Consider the following 14,574-nt stretch of genomic DNA (forward strand, 5'->3'; position numbering starts at 1 on the left):
ATGCAAAAACCCAGACAGCTTTCAACAGGGAACTGCCTGATTTCCTTCTGGAATGGTTTCAGTCTTATACATCGACTCTGACGTTTCTAAGTCCCTACAATCGGAAGAAGTGGGGAGGGCATGCAGAATGGGCTTCAGAAGGCCAGAGAACCAGAGATACTAGTTTCTTGGGGAACAGTGGGAACAAAGAAATAATGGAATTTGAGATTCTGAACTCTGCCACTAACCAGCTAGGTGACCCAGGGCAAGTCCCATTTTCTGAGTGTGGTTTACCTAAAGCAATGAGGTTGTACCAGTTGATCCCTAAGGGTCCTGCCACCTCTCATCTATCGTGGTTCTAAAATATTACCTACTTCTCACTTTGTCCCATTCCCTCCCAAGAAGAATCACACACAGAAGCCCTAACCAACCACAATTTGGCTAACAGCAGTGGGAGCTGGGTCTTTTGGAGGGATTCTTCCTGGAGCACGCCATGGTTTGGGAATGGTGCTTTGCCAGCAAGAACCCCAGTCGCGCCTAGCTGTGTGCAGTCGGGCTGGTGAACTAGACCCCATCTACATTTTCTGGGGGTTGTGCTGGGGCTGCTCAGCAGAGAGCTCCTGGGGCAGTTGACAGGGCTGCCAGGACAACCCTGATCCAGGGAGCCTGTGTCCTACAGGCCTCATTCACTAAGACATTTGGCCTCGAGAGCACAGAGAAAACCTGGAGAAATCAAATGAGCTAGAACCGTACGCCACCAGCTGATTCCCACAGCCACAGATAGCCAGGCCCTGCAATCCTGGCAAAGTCCTGCCACTCGCCTGTCCCCACCACCCTCCTAACTTCTCTCAGGCCTGGCTGGGGCCTTCTGAAGTTGGAGGGCTTTCTGCAGCTTTCAGGGCCAGGTTTAGCCACCAAGCCCTTTGCTATGTAAAGTTGATGTGCCCCTACCTGTTGGGGTACCCGTCGTCGTCTGAGTCCTGGGCTGAGTGGCTGGCTGGGCCCCGGCAGCCCGGCATTGTGCTTCCTTTCCCGCCATACCTCTTCCGGCCTTCCCAGCTGAAGAGGTTGCTCAGCTTGGCAAACAGACTGCAGCCCGGTACTAACCCAAGAGTGGGGGTGTGTTGATCTTGGGACACAGAATTACTTTCATCCCTTCACCCCCACCCACTCACTCCCCGCTGCTCCCCTGCCGCAGCAGCAGAGGCAGAGGAGCCAGTTCCTGGCTGGCTGGGCCAAGGAGCCCACTGAGGGCCAAAGCTTCGTCTGGCAGAAGAAGGCCTATATACAGAGGGTAGGCAGGGCTGTCTCCACAGGCAGGCAGCAGGCAAGCTCCGCTCCAGGCTGGGCAACCCCGAAGGGCTCGAGGAGGCCTCTACTCGCAGGCCAGCTTGCTGTCAAAGCTGGACAGGGCAATGGCAAAGGCCTGCAGCGCACACAGCGGGTAGTTGTAATCCATGGTGAACACGTCCTCTGCTACCCGGCCAAACTGCATCACGATGTAGTCCGCTGGGGCCAGGCACAGGCATGGACAGAGAGAAACAAAAGGACAGAGCAGGAATGGTGGAGACAGGGAAGGACAGACAGACACCCAAACTCAAGAGGGAAGAAAAAGCAAGAAGCAGAGATGCCAAGGGAATTCCAAAGGAGGTAAAACAAAGGTCAGTTAGGAAAAGTGGCAGGAGAGAGGCAGCAGATGGCAAAGGAGAAAGTGAGATGCATACAAACACCAGGAGACAGAGAAGAGGAGGAAAAGTTCATTTAAAGGCTGTTCCCATGCCTGAGACTCTGCTGGGTATACAGAGTCTAGGACCAGGGCTCTAAAGAAGGTTCTTCCAGGGCCTCCCAGTCATTATGGTTAGAAAGATCTTTACGTCTAATCTAAGCTGTACAGCTCACATCATTAGACTCTGGCCAGTGTGGGCAGGGCTAGGTGAGCTAAACCCTAAGCTAAGGGCCCCAGGTACCATGTGGACAGTGGCGAGTAGGAGCAGAAGCACTCACGGTCATTGCCATGGATGATCTGGAAGTTCTTCACGGAGGCCTGTGTGACGCGCCCATGGAAGTTGAGTACGTAGGACTGCGTGTCGTCATTCCACACAGGCGTCTTGTTCTGCAGCTCGATGATACTCTCCGTGTTCTTATTCTGCCAGCGTGCTAGCAGGGTCTCATGCTCCTGGGAGGGCAGCCTCACCTGAGCCTGGCCCAGGCCTTGGCACCACGACCACCCCAAAGAGGGATCTGTCCCCAGGAATAGGGGTCCTTAGATTTCCCTACCCCCCACATAAACACACCAGCTGCAGTTCCGGCCTTAGCAGCTCACACATGGGCTACAAGGAGGAGAGGGGGAGGGGCAGAGACTCACGTTGCGGGGGCGGATAGACACTCTCTCGTGAACCATGTTCATGCCTGGGACAATCACGCTCATCTTCCGAGGCCCCTTGAAGCCTAAGACATTTGTCTCCTGGGAAACAGAGAGAAAACTCAACACTGGGCAGCTGAGGAGTCCACCCACCTACTGGAGGGGATCGGGAAAGGATACAGAAGAGCTGGTGGCTACCATCTCCACTTCCAAGCCTAATAGGCATCTCTAAACTTAACGTCCAGAATTGAGCTCTGGGATCTCTGCTTTGCCAAAACTAGTTCTTACAGTCTTCCTTGCTTCTGTTAACAGCAACTCGGTTCTTCCATTTGTTCAAGCAATCTGCTGGGAGCCATACTTGACTCTTCTCTTTCATACCCTACTGCCCATCCATCAGCAACTTCTGTCAGCTCTGCCTTCAGATCACGCCCAGAATTCCAGCACCTTTTGCCACCACGCGCTCTCCCTGGGAACACTGTAGCAGCCTTTAACTGGACTCCTCGTTTCTGTCCTTGGTCCCCCGCCCCTCCTCCCATCATCTGTCCTCACCCAGCGTCAGGTGGTCCCGTTGAGTCAGATTGTCTTCCCCCTCTGTTCAAAACCCCCACAGCTCCCCAGCTTGCTCGGGGTGAAAGGTAGAGACAGGACTCTGCCTGCCAGGCCTCACATGGTACGATAAGGCCCCATGGCCATACTCTCCTCGCCGGGTACTCTCCCGTGCACTCATTCCTCCTTCACGCCAGGCTCTGTGTCCCCAGACATGTCCACGGCTGGATTTCACTTCTTTCTGGACTTGACTCAAGAGCTACCTCAGTGAGGCCCTCCCTGCCATCCTTCCCCACAGTCTCACACACATGTTGACATTTCACATCCCCTTCCCTACTTTTTCTTCTTGGCATTTATCAAGAACATACTTATTTCATTTATATATCTGTTTTATAGCTTGTTTATTCTACTAGGGCTTTAGGTTCCATAAAGGTATAAATTTATGTCTGTTCACTACTACATTGTAGTGCCCCAAACAGTACCTGGAACATAGTTGTGCTCAGGAAGTAAAGACTCAGGCTGCCTTCCCCAAATTGACCAGCAGGTGGCACCACAGGATCATATAAAAGAGCTGTGGAGTCCCAATAGCCTCCAAGAAGTGCCAATGCCCAGGTTGATGGGGCAATCAGTCTTCATTTTAAAAATGAAGACACTGCTGTTCAAAGAGGTAGAGTAAGCCCCTGTATTTAGATTCCATTTATATTATGAGCTGCGTGACATCGGCAAGTGACCCAGCTTCTGAGCTTCGGTTTCCTCATATACATATACATCCACGGTAGAAAAGAGATCTACCGCTTAGGTTGAGCATTCGGTGAGATGATTATGCAGAGGGCCTTGTAATCCACGCAGGACCCGGCACACTGGATGATTTGGGAAATCCACAGAAGACAAACCTAAGCCTCCTGCCTCCTCTTGTCCAGGAGACTCCTGGGCTAGACTGCAGTTCCCAGAACTCCCCAGGCAGATGGCCAGCTGTGGTCTGAGCTCTGAAGACAGAACGAGAGGGCAGAGCCCCTGTCCCAGACAAGGGTCACTCCACCAAGGGCCGGCCCTCTCCACACAGCCTCGTCCACCCACCAGGATGGATGGGATGGCCCCCAGATCAGGGAGCAAGTCCCAGGTTTCATGTCTAACTCGGAGACCGGAGACCCAGGAACCCAGACTCACGTAGCACACAGCTGCCAGCTCCTGACGCAAGGTCCCACTTTCCAGAGCAGAGGATGAGGACTTCTGAGGGTTGACTCCATTGTCATAAACAGTGAACTTGGTGCCCATCAGGTTGGACCTGAAGGCAAGGCACAATCAGTACAGGGTCATGCACCATCTGCCCAGGGCCGGGAATAGCTCAGTCTGTCCTATGAGGTGCCTGCAAAGCATCCTGGGCTGGGCCAGGAGCAGACCTGGGGCACACTGCTCACCGAATCGACGTCTTTGAAGGTACTTCATGGGCAGAAGGCCTAGACTTTCTCTGAGCTGACTCAAAGGGCATCTGAGTTCAGTAAGGGCAATTCAGGGAGGTAAACTGGGATTCCACAGGTTTCCCTGGGGCAACAGGGGTGTTCCCCTCACGGCAGGTGAGCAAGCAGAATGGTGTCTGTCAAGACTCTAGCACCCCGTGGAGAACGTATGAGATCTCCCGTCCCGTCCAGCCCCATCTCCAGCTTTAGCTCCTTACCTCTCACACCTCTAGTGACGTTCCCCAAATCTGCTACTCTGTTCCTCAGCAAACTCCACCTCCCCCTTGAGGCCTAACTCACAGCCTTCCTGCTTCTCCCCCTCCCCCACCCCCAAGATTGCTGCCACTCTTTTGTGCAAGGGCTCACTCAGCCCTGCTCCTTGGCACTGACCATGCAGCCAGCGCAGCTCTTCCATGGTGGCCTGCATCATCACTGACATCCTGGGGGTGGATCCATCATGCTTGGTGGACCGGCACCCACCTGCCTGGGAGCAGCTTAGGGTAGGGTGTGAAAGGCCCTTCTCCAAGTCTGGCTCTAGGCTGGGCAAAGACCTGGGCCTACGGCTGGATCTGATGAAGAGAGTGGATCCTGACACAGGATCCAATCCTGGCCTAGATCTACTTCAGGGACAGGAGGTGCCCTCTACAGAGAGGCTGCCCCCGCCCCTCCCCACACCCCCGCCTGCTTCCTGGGGGAGCTCTGGTACCGCAGTTTCCCGATGTAGCTGTCCCCTCCACGAGACAAGTCTGTTGGGTCCACAGAGATGAGGTAATTAGAAGTTTTACTCTTCTTTCTCTTCCTTCCCGCCAGGAGGAACACCTTGGGGAGTGGAGCAAGGTCACGTTCCAGACCCAGCCTCTGGTCCGCACACAATCATGGGCGCCACTCACACACCACACGCACATGAGTGACTCTCCCTTGTGTCAGCTCCCAAACACATACGTGTGCACACGCGAACGCACTGGCAAACACAAAGGTATGCGATGACCAGGCACAGAGGCTGTTTCTTTGGGGAACTGAGAGGTCAGTGTTGGATCTGAGGCTCAGTCACTTTCTAGCCTGCAGGACCCTCGAGCCTGCCTCGATGAAAACGCACGCCCAAACCAACCTCACCTTCTTCCCATCCTCACGGTCCAGGTGCAGGAAGTAGGTGGGGTACATGCCCCGGTCCATCCCCTTCTTGTCCCTTGTGATGCGGCATTTGATGGTGATACCCTGGGGGGCCGGCCTCAGCGCAAACTCCTCAAGATCCTGGACTTCAACATCCGCTGGCTGCTCTGGGGCTGTGGGGCTGGGGGCTGAGGCCGCCTCCTGTGGGGAGAGAGTTAGGAGCCTGAGCCCCAGTGACCCTGAGCAGCCGAAATTGCTGGTCTAGGATCCCAATCTACCTCCTGATGTGGTGGTGGGAGATAGGGCAGGATCCTTGGGGTCAGGAGCTATCTTCCCAGCCCTTCCCTCTCCTAGTCCCCAGGGGTGGACACGGGGCATGGGCAGGGCCTCAGCGGTCATCCTGTTCAACTCCAGCTCTCCCCAGCCTCCCTGGCCTGGCTGAAGACATTAGGAGGGAGAGTAGAAGGGCTGAAGAGCCCAGCCAGAGACAGTCTCGACAGGCAGCTGGGTCTAGCCCTGGCCCCAGGAAAGCCAGCTCCCCGCCATTTCGCACACGGCCCACCTTCCGTCTGGACGAGCAGTCCTCTGCACACTGCCGTCTCACCCCTGCTGTGGACAAAGACTCCTCACTCACCCTCATGGACTTCTTGCTAGTAGCAGAGCTGGGGCGAGTGTTACTATTTAGCTGGGAGGAGCTAGAGCTATTCTCATCCTCATCCTCCTCTTCCTCTTCAAAGCTCATGCTGCTGGAGATGCCTGGGCCGAGCAGAGAACAAGAAAGGGTAAATGAGGAGAAGTTTGCCCCTGAAACACACGTAGTCACATAGAGACTCAGGTTCACAGACCCGGACACACTTATACACACACACACTCACACTCACATGTATGCTCCCACACATGTCCACATATACACCAGGACACACATACATGAGCTGGGGCTGGTCACAATCCTTAGGATACACCCCACCAACCACCCAGTTTCAGCTCAGTCCCTGCATCAGCCCCTCCTGACAGTCATATCGCCGCCGCCTCCTGTGTGTCAGGCCTGCACTGAGCTGACCCTGCACCAGGAACCTCCACTTCTCATCTTGGGCCTACAAGAGGCCCTGGCTGGCAGAGGCCACGGAACAGGGAACAGGCCTCGGGTCCTTCCTCAGCCTGATGTGTGGGGCCCACTGACCCCTCATGTTTCCCCCAACCTGCCCTGAGCTGCCATCTCAGCTGTTCTGCCCCCTGCCCTCCCCTAACTGGAATGCCATCTCCATCCCCGAGTTGTCACCAGGAAGCCATCCTTGATTAGCCATTCACCACAATGTGTGTGGCACTGCCAGACTTTGCCCTCTGCCACCCTGCACCAGGGGCTCCCCAGGGCAGGGCTCATGGTGGGGAAATGGGGCAGCTGGTTTCCAGGGAGGTTCTGCTCTGCTTTGGCCTCCTGGTCCTGCTCTCCCTCGCTCAGCAGACACACGGGGAGCTTTCTACCAGAGGCGGAGCTATTTCTAAAGGAGTGGAAAGGAAAGCAAATCTGCCCCCAAACCTGGTCCTCCCAGGAGGCAGGAGATGAAGGTGGGGGGAGATGGGGCCGGGCTGTGGGTTGGTTACCCCAGTTGACGCTTCTTTCCCTTAACTTGGCCTTATCAGGGGCCCCTGCCCCTAAGTTTCTCATTTGTCTCCGAGTGTGCCCCCCACCCCACATGGCCAGGGAAGGCTGGAACGTGCACAGGAAGGCCATGCTCCCGGGGAAAGGAGCACCCGAGAAGCTGGGGCTGAGCTTTGCAGGGTGTCACTGGGCCCCCACGGGGCTCACCCTTCCTCTGCATCGTGGCACGGAGATCCTGCCCGCTGGGCTGAGCGCCCCCACCAGCTGCCGTCTCCCCTGCGTCCTGGGCGTGGTCCGACTGGCCCACAGTCAGGATCTGCACCGCACCTTGGGCCTCAGACTTGTCTTCTGCCAGTGCTGCTGGCCCGCTGGTGCCTGCAGGCCACGGACACTCCTGAGTTACATCCAGGAGGAGAGAAGGGCCTGGATTCTCAGACGTCCATGAAGGGGGTGAGGGAGGAGTGGGGAGACCCTCTGCAAAACTTTATGTGCAAAATTGATTTTTTAAAAAACTAATGACTGCTGTCGGCCTGGTAACGACTGGTAAGCTATTACAGGCGTAGGCTTCGTTTCTTCTGCTCGTCCCGCATATTAATTGCTGAGGGCTGGTTTGAAATACCCCACATCCTTAAGGCAGATGGTAGCCATCTACCAAACCATGCACAGTGGAAAAAACAAGACAGAGAACAAGAATTGATCCGGACCATAGCCGAGGTCGACAATCAGTCACAGACATGGCCAGCTACACGTTATCCATGCTGGTGTTTTCTCTTCACAAACACACATACACACACAGTAACTCACACACACCATTAAGAACATACGGGACCCCCTGAGAAAGATCGTGGTTGGCATACACTCGCCTTCCCGAGTGAAGGATCTCCCATCCCACGTCCACCTTTTTGCCCAAGTTGCCACAGAGCTTCAGTAACAGAAGCAAGGCCTGGCCCACAAAAGTGGCAGCCACCCTGCCTGCCTGTCAAGTGAGCTATGCCCAGAGTGCTACGGCTGGCTCCAGAAGCCATGGACCCTGATGCATCACTGTCCAACCATGACACACTGGCTTGGAAATCACTGCCTGAGAACGGGGGTTGAGGAAACAGGGTGTCTAGCCAGGAGACAGGACTCAGGGCAGAGGCCACCATCACTGTCATTGATCTCTAGGGACCTCTCCTACAGAGAGAGCAGCAGATGCAACAGCCTGGTCTGCGGCCCAGAGCGTGGAATCAGGACTAGAGCAGGGAGTTGAGGGAAGCCGGCACTGTAAGGAGGAGCTGGCAGTGAGTGCTGCACAAGGACGGGGCAGGCTGCCTGGGGGGGGCAGCGAGCCCCCACTGAGGGGAATGTCCTCGCCCAGGCTGGGGGAGATCCTGGAGGGGTCAGGATAGAGGGTGCTCAGGCAAGACAGGGGGGGAGGGGAGGGGTGGTCCCAGGCCACAGCTGAGCTGGACGTCACTTCCTGGCAGTGTGGTGGGCCTCCCCACACCCACAGGCACGCACACCATGAGCTAGACAAGGCCTGTGAGCTGGCTGAGCGGGGACCCTGAGTGCCAGTCTGCCTTCACCGAGGCTGCTCGCCCCGTCCCGCACCTCCAGGTCACGAGAGGCCAGGCCTGCTGGGGAGGGCTGTGGAGAAGGCAAGAAGGCGAGCTGACCTTTGTGCTTTCCCTTCTTCTCCTTCCTGGAGGCCCCACCCTGGCCCCCTGCTGTGGCTGCTGCCTTGGTTCTCTTGGCTGAGGCTGGTGCTGTTGGGTGGGCGGCTCCCAGCTGCACACTGGTGAGTGAGTCGGCCTCTTGAACTGCTCAGGAGAGGACCCGAGACAGAGAGAGAGAGACAAGGAGAGAGAAATGGGCACTGGGTGAGACCAGAGCTCCCATTTGAACAGTTCCCAACGCAGCATTTCCCAACCCCTCCCCCCACCGGGGTGCCTGTGCCCACTCCCAGGCCCACAGAGTCAGGCCCACGCATCTACCAGGCAAAGGTTCCAGGAAGGAGGTGGCACCCCAGCCTAGCGTAATCAAGTCAACAACCAGATCCAAACCAATCAGCCAAGAAGCAGAGAACTCACAGCTCTGGGCTAGCAAACTGGTCTGAGCCTGAACAGGGAGGGTGTCCATGAGGATGTGGGTCATCGAAGATGGGGGAGGAAGGGAACAAAGGCTGCATCTTACTGAAGAGACCAAACCAGGGTGAGCGTTCCGGGGAGCCTGCACGGGGACCCTCTGGTCGGTGGGATGGGCCGTGGGAGCCCCGGGTGTAGGGGCGCACTGAGGAAGAAGACATCTGGGATACAAGGAGCTACACAAACCAACAGCGAGATCTCAGAAGGGTCACAGCTGGTGGCCTCCAAATTCTCCAGCAGAATTGCTCAAAATCCTTGGTTTCTGAATGTTCTCGAGATGAAGGCCAATGTTCCCTCCCCCTTCCCCTTGGTCTAACCGCACACTCCTTGCCTCTAAAGCACGAAGCATCCCAGCCACACCAGGTTCCTTCAGTGCTGTACACGCACCAGATTCCTCTTGCCACAGGGCCCTTGCTCTAGCCGTTTCTCTTGCCTGCACTGCCCTGCGCTACGTGACTAACTCCTACTCATCCTGCAGAGTTCAGCTCAGGCGTCACTTCCTGAGGGAAGCTGTCCCTGACTCTCTAGTTGGAACAGGTGTTCCGTCATCCACTCACAGAGCCTGGCTTCTTTCCACAAAGCACACCTATGACCATCTGTCGAACACTCTCCCCACCTAGACTGTAAGGTCTGGGAAAGCACAGACCACACCCATTTGTGCTCACCTGCGGCCATTATACTGCGTTAGTCCCTGATCCAGAGCCTAGCACAAAACAGACCCTCAATAAACATTTAAGAAATGAATGAATGTGTAACATGAATGAGCACAACCAGTAGGTCAAAAGCTTTACTGGGATAAACTGTCAGTTCTGATGTATGTCAAACTCCTTCAACTTCCTCTTGGAGTGATCCATACTGAACACCAAGGGCCAGCAGAGGGCAGAGCGGGAGGCAGGTAACGCCGCAGGCTGGGGTGGGGTGGTCTCAGGAACGCCAGTTCCAGGCTTGGCAGGTGGGTGTGCGGCAGCTTCCCCAGAGTTCTGTCCACCCCTGGGAGCTGGACAAAGACTGGGCCCCCAGGAAGCAGTGTGCACCTCCAGAGGTCAAATGTCCTCTGTTGGGAAGGCCCAGGCTGGTCTGGAATTTCAGCAGGCACCAGCAATCAGCCGATTTTGGACCCTGGAACACATCATGGCACCTTCAATTTTCAAAGCCCTAAGACAGATTTTCCCTCATTTTATAGTGGAAGAAATGACCCAGAGAGGGTAAGTGACTTGCCCACAGTCACAAGCGAGCAGGTAAAACTGGTAATGGCACGGCCAGACTTCAGTCCTGCACTCTCCCCAGAGGTGCCACTTCTCTTGCCACAGTCTTTCTGAGGGCCTGGCAGTGCCTGGCACATAGCTGGCGCTCAAGAAACACCTGCCCAAATGACTGCCCATCAATGACTTCTCAAGATGGTGGCCTCTGGCACAAACCAGCAGGGCCCGAAGTGCTGGGTGCAGCTCCCACCCCATATGCAGTCTCGACCCGGCGTCAGGCCTGGGGTGGTAACGCCACACAGGCCAGGCTCCACGGGACCCAGAACAGGCTGCCTTCCCGGCAGGGCACACCACCACCCCCGGGACAGTGCTCAGAGAAGAAGTGGGGGAGGGGCTGCCAGGAAAGGGGGGCCCAGGGCCCCTTCTGTGAGGAGCTGCTGGGGCTGCCTCTCCGAGACAGCTGGGCTGAGGTCCCTGGCCCCCTTTACTGGCGGGCCTCTTGGGTGGAGTACAGTCATACTAGGTATGGCCCAGGGCAAGGAACTGAGGTACACGCAGGGGAATGACCATGAAGGAGCTTCTTATCAAGGAAGCAACATGATATGGTAGAAAGACCACTTGGAGTCTGACAGGCCCCGCTGCTCACCAGCAGTGCACTGCGAGCAAGTCGCTGAACCCCTCAGGGCCCATGTCCTTAAGGAGCAAGTGAGGATGAGGAGTTACGTGAAGTTGGAAGGTGCTAGTGCAGGTAAAGCACCTGGCACTGTGCTCAGCCACTGGCCAGTGCCCAACGACAGCCTTTGTTGCAGGAACTAAGTGGGTTTCCTCCGAGGGTAGGCGTGCACACGGGACCAAGCTTGCACAGCGTGCCGAGCCACAAACTGGGCGCTAGGTGAACGAGACTCAACCACTGCCTTCCGAGGCACAGGCAAGGGGGCCAGTGAGCTGAGGGCTGGTTAGCGGAACAGAGAACCTGAAACACCATGGGGTAGGAGGTGGGCCAGCAGTTAAAGAACAAGGTCAGCCCCTGAGGTGAGGCAACTCCTAGCAGCTCAACATGGCTGGAGGCTCCACGTCACAGAGGGGCCACAGAAGAGGGGAGTGCCATGGTTGCTTAGGTTCTTCTGGACTCCGAGGGCCAGATGCCTGCAACCTCCTTGGAGTTACTCCTTGATGAAGTGGCTGCCTGGATTACTGGCACCAGCAGGGGGCAGTGGTGACTGAATCTGAGTCCCTCTTTCAAGCTCAGAGACTAAACCTCGGTCTGGCCTGGGGTACTCTTGCCCTAACCCAAACAGGAGGCAGCGTCCTGAGGGCAGGGATGCAACGAATGAGGAGGCAGGATGAGCTGCAGAGAACCCCTCCAAGTGGGCTCTGCTGAGAACTGCAGCGTGTAAGGATGGGAGCCAGAGGCTGCAGGTCACTATAGCTCTACGCAGTCATGAGCCAGGGGCAGGGACCTGCAGGTCAGACTGAGGGTGCAGGGAATTCAGGGAGGAAGGAAATGAGTGTTTGTCCCCAGAGACACCAGGTGGTGTGAGGCAGGATGGTGAGAGACAGATTCCTCGCAGGAGTAGCGTACCGGCGGGGAACAGGCTGTCTGCTCTTAGGAGCTGCCTCTTGACCTCAGCGAAATGCTCCAGATAGAAACCTGGGCTTTTGAACTCCTGGATCCATAAAATTTTAGCCTCTGACCCCAGCACCTGACTCAGGTGACAGCCTGAGCACACGCAAGAGCCCAAGGCTACAGGTCCTAGCTTCCCTCCACCTGCCCCACTCAGCTGTGCAGCTGGGCTAGAAGCCACACTCGGCCTGGGGACAGGCACACCCTGACAGGACCAGCCTCTCCCCTGCCCACGTTGGCAGCAAGTCCCTGAGGGGCTTTCCAAAGTGGTGCCAGGATGTGGAGCCACCGCACAGGGGTCTCCCCAGGCTAGCTGTCCCTGGGGTGGCAGGCAGGGTGTACCTTGGTAGCTGGTGCTGCCACTGCTGCTGAGGTAGGACTCCACCAAGGGGGCCTGCTCCTCCGACTGCCGGGCCCGCCGGCTCCGGGGCCGCCCATCCGCATTGGCCTGCACCATCAGGGGCTCCTGGCGTTTCTTCTTCTGCTTCTGCTCCAACAGGGCCCGCTGCGGAGGCACGGGGCAGGCACAGAGGCTGACTGATGCACCGCCTCCACCAGGAGGGATGGGCTCCCAGACCGGGACCAGAGACAGTGCCCTGCTTGTTTGGCTGGGTTCTAGAGGTTGCACCCAGGTCCACAGCCCACTCGGGGCCAAGGCCCCACGTCCTTGGCACCCTGAAACTTGGGGTCCAGGACAGGGAGGCAAAACTCAGCCCACGTGGCAGAATCACAGCACAGACATTCAGCCCTTCAACTGTGGTGGCCACCCTGGCTGCCTGCTGGGCAGGAGCCCCATGCACTGGGGCAGAGTTAATGCTGAGCTGGTGGAGAAGAGAGCGAACCTCTTCTCTTCCAGGTGGAACCGCTTACCCCATCAGACAGGATCACCCAGGGAAGGGGGCTAGCCCAGCCCCAACCTCACTCACCTGCCGATCAAGCTTCTGCTGCCTCAGGTTGCTGCCCTCGTCATCTAAGACACTGCAGAGGGAGAGAGGGTTATTTGGGGCCTGCCCACGAGGTGCCAGGATGTAGCCTACAGCTGCAGTCCCCAAACCCGAGCTGCAGAGCTACACCATCCCTGCCCCTGGGGAAAAATTGTCTTCCACGAAACCAGTCCCTACTGCCAAAAAGGCTTGGGACCACTGGCCTAGAGCCCTCCCCAAGCACATCTGGGTCCCTTAAACTCCTCCCATCATGGCTCCTGGGACTCAGTGAACCCAAATGGGAGGAAGGGTGGGGGCTGCCACCACTCGAGCTTGAGCTGCCACTTTGGGAGCTTATCTCCCACAAGGACCCCCACTGCCCCAGGATGTCCCTGCTGGCCTGGCTGCAGTAAGTACAGGACAAGACTTTCCCATCAGATTCCCTGAGCAGGGCCAGGCTTGACTGAAATCCAGGAGAACCCATCCAGAGGCATCAGTCGCAAGCTAGGCCTGAGGCTGGCCAGGCTTCAACCCAGGGGCCTGCTCCTAGGGGATCTCTGCTCTCCACTCCTTTCCATCATTTCTGGAGGAGGCTGAATCCTCTGGGGCAGACCCTGTCCCCATCCATTCAGAGCAAGTGCCTGGCTTTCCAGATGGGCAGAGTGGAGCTGCTAACCCTGCCCACTTCCCTTCCCCACTTAAAAAGGACAGAATGTCATTTGGGAGAGTGACGTTAAGAGACCAACCAGTACCTCAGCACAGGGCTTGGGCTGGGTGGGGACGTCTGCATGGTGGACATAACCCAGCAATGCACAGCCCTGCAACCAGCCACCAGGCCTTCCCCGGCCACAGACATGGCACAGGCAGCACGGGGGACATCAAATCCTTCAACCCCACAAGTCTTGGAACAGGCAGCCTCATCTAACCCAGACTGGCCTTGCCTCCCAGGAAGGCAGAGCACAAGTAGGGAGCTAGTATTAATAACTCAAACCGCTTAGCTTTCTTACTAGCACAAGACACACGCACGAGACCTAGGCCCAAATTCTATAAAAGCCAAGGTCAGGACAGCTGCATGGGGTGAAAATGGAGCCTGAGGATCTGAGCTCTGCGAAGCCCCAGGCAGTCCCGGCCCAGTTATGCTGAAGCCTGCCCCTGAGCCAGACCTGCGTGTGGACGCTTGCACAGGCACGCCTGAGTGCATTCGATTTGCTGAGGCTATAAGGATGCATGTGAGCGTTTCTCTTGTGTGTGCACACGCGCATGCAGACACCTATTTAAGAAGTAGATGTGCTTGCCTGAAGGTGAAAACAGTCTGCGTGCACGGGGAAAGATGAGGTCAAGGACAAGGTGATGCCGTTTCTACCCACTGCTGACAACCATCCCTTTCTAGCTGGAACAATCATTGACCTACATGTTCCTTAATGTACTTGTATCTCTGAGGGAGTCAGCCAGAGGGTGGAAGGAAGCCCCATATTGCAGACCACCCACCTCTGCCTTCACATACCCACTTCCTTGGTCACCACCTATGAGGATTATGCATATAGTTAACAGGCAGCTGTCCTACCCACTTGACATCTGGGAAAGCCTTTCCTGGTAGCCATGGTCTAATCTTCATGTCAGAGGAGCCCCAACTGTGATTTGGGGCTGT

The 14,574-nt window shown here is 56.6% G+C and overlaps 1 protein-coding gene across 3 annotated transcripts in view; it reads right to left on the reverse strand.

Moving 5' to 3' along the window:
* Positions 1-1,189: 1,189 nt before the first annotated feature.
* Positions 1,190-14,574, reverse strand: part of TUB (tubby bipartite transcription factor) — an 87,229-nt gene continuing 73,844 nt past the window's right edge. The window contains exons 2-12 of one of the 3 annotated variants that reach the window (XM_012654360.1): positions 12,930-12,981; positions 12,346-12,508; positions 8,710-8,853; positions 7,262-7,429; positions 6,089-6,210; positions 5,458-5,655; positions 5,051-5,163; positions 4,055-4,172; positions 2,345-2,443; positions 1,984-2,155; positions 1,190-1,488 (exon numbers count right to left, since the gene is read on the reverse strand). In XM_012654360.1, the coding sequence (XP_012509814.1) occupies positions 1,355-1,488; positions 1,984-2,155; positions 2,345-2,443; positions 4,055-4,172; positions 5,051-5,163; positions 5,458-5,655; positions 6,089-6,210; positions 7,262-7,429; positions 8,710-8,853; positions 12,346-12,508; positions 12,930-12,981 (1,483 nt within the window). In that variant the 3' untranslated portion in view covers positions 1,190-1,354. The remainder of the gene's footprint in view (positions 1,489-1,983; positions 2,156-2,344; positions 2,444-4,054; positions 4,173-5,050; positions 5,164-5,457; positions 5,656-6,088; positions 6,211-7,261; positions 7,430-8,709; positions 8,854-12,345; positions 12,509-12,929; positions 12,982-14,574) is intronic. The other 2 variants (XM_012654359.1, XM_012654361.1) reach the window with 2 other exon arrangements.

Source organism: Propithecus coquereli, unplaced genomic scaffold, assembly GCF_000956105.1.
Source record: "Propithecus coquereli isolate 6110/MARCELLA unplaced genomic scaffold, Pcoq_1.0 Scaffold44, whole genome shotgun sequence".
In the NCBI taxonomy this organism is placed as follows: Eukaryota; Metazoa; Chordata; class Mammalia; order Primates; family Indriidae; genus Propithecus; species Propithecus coquereli.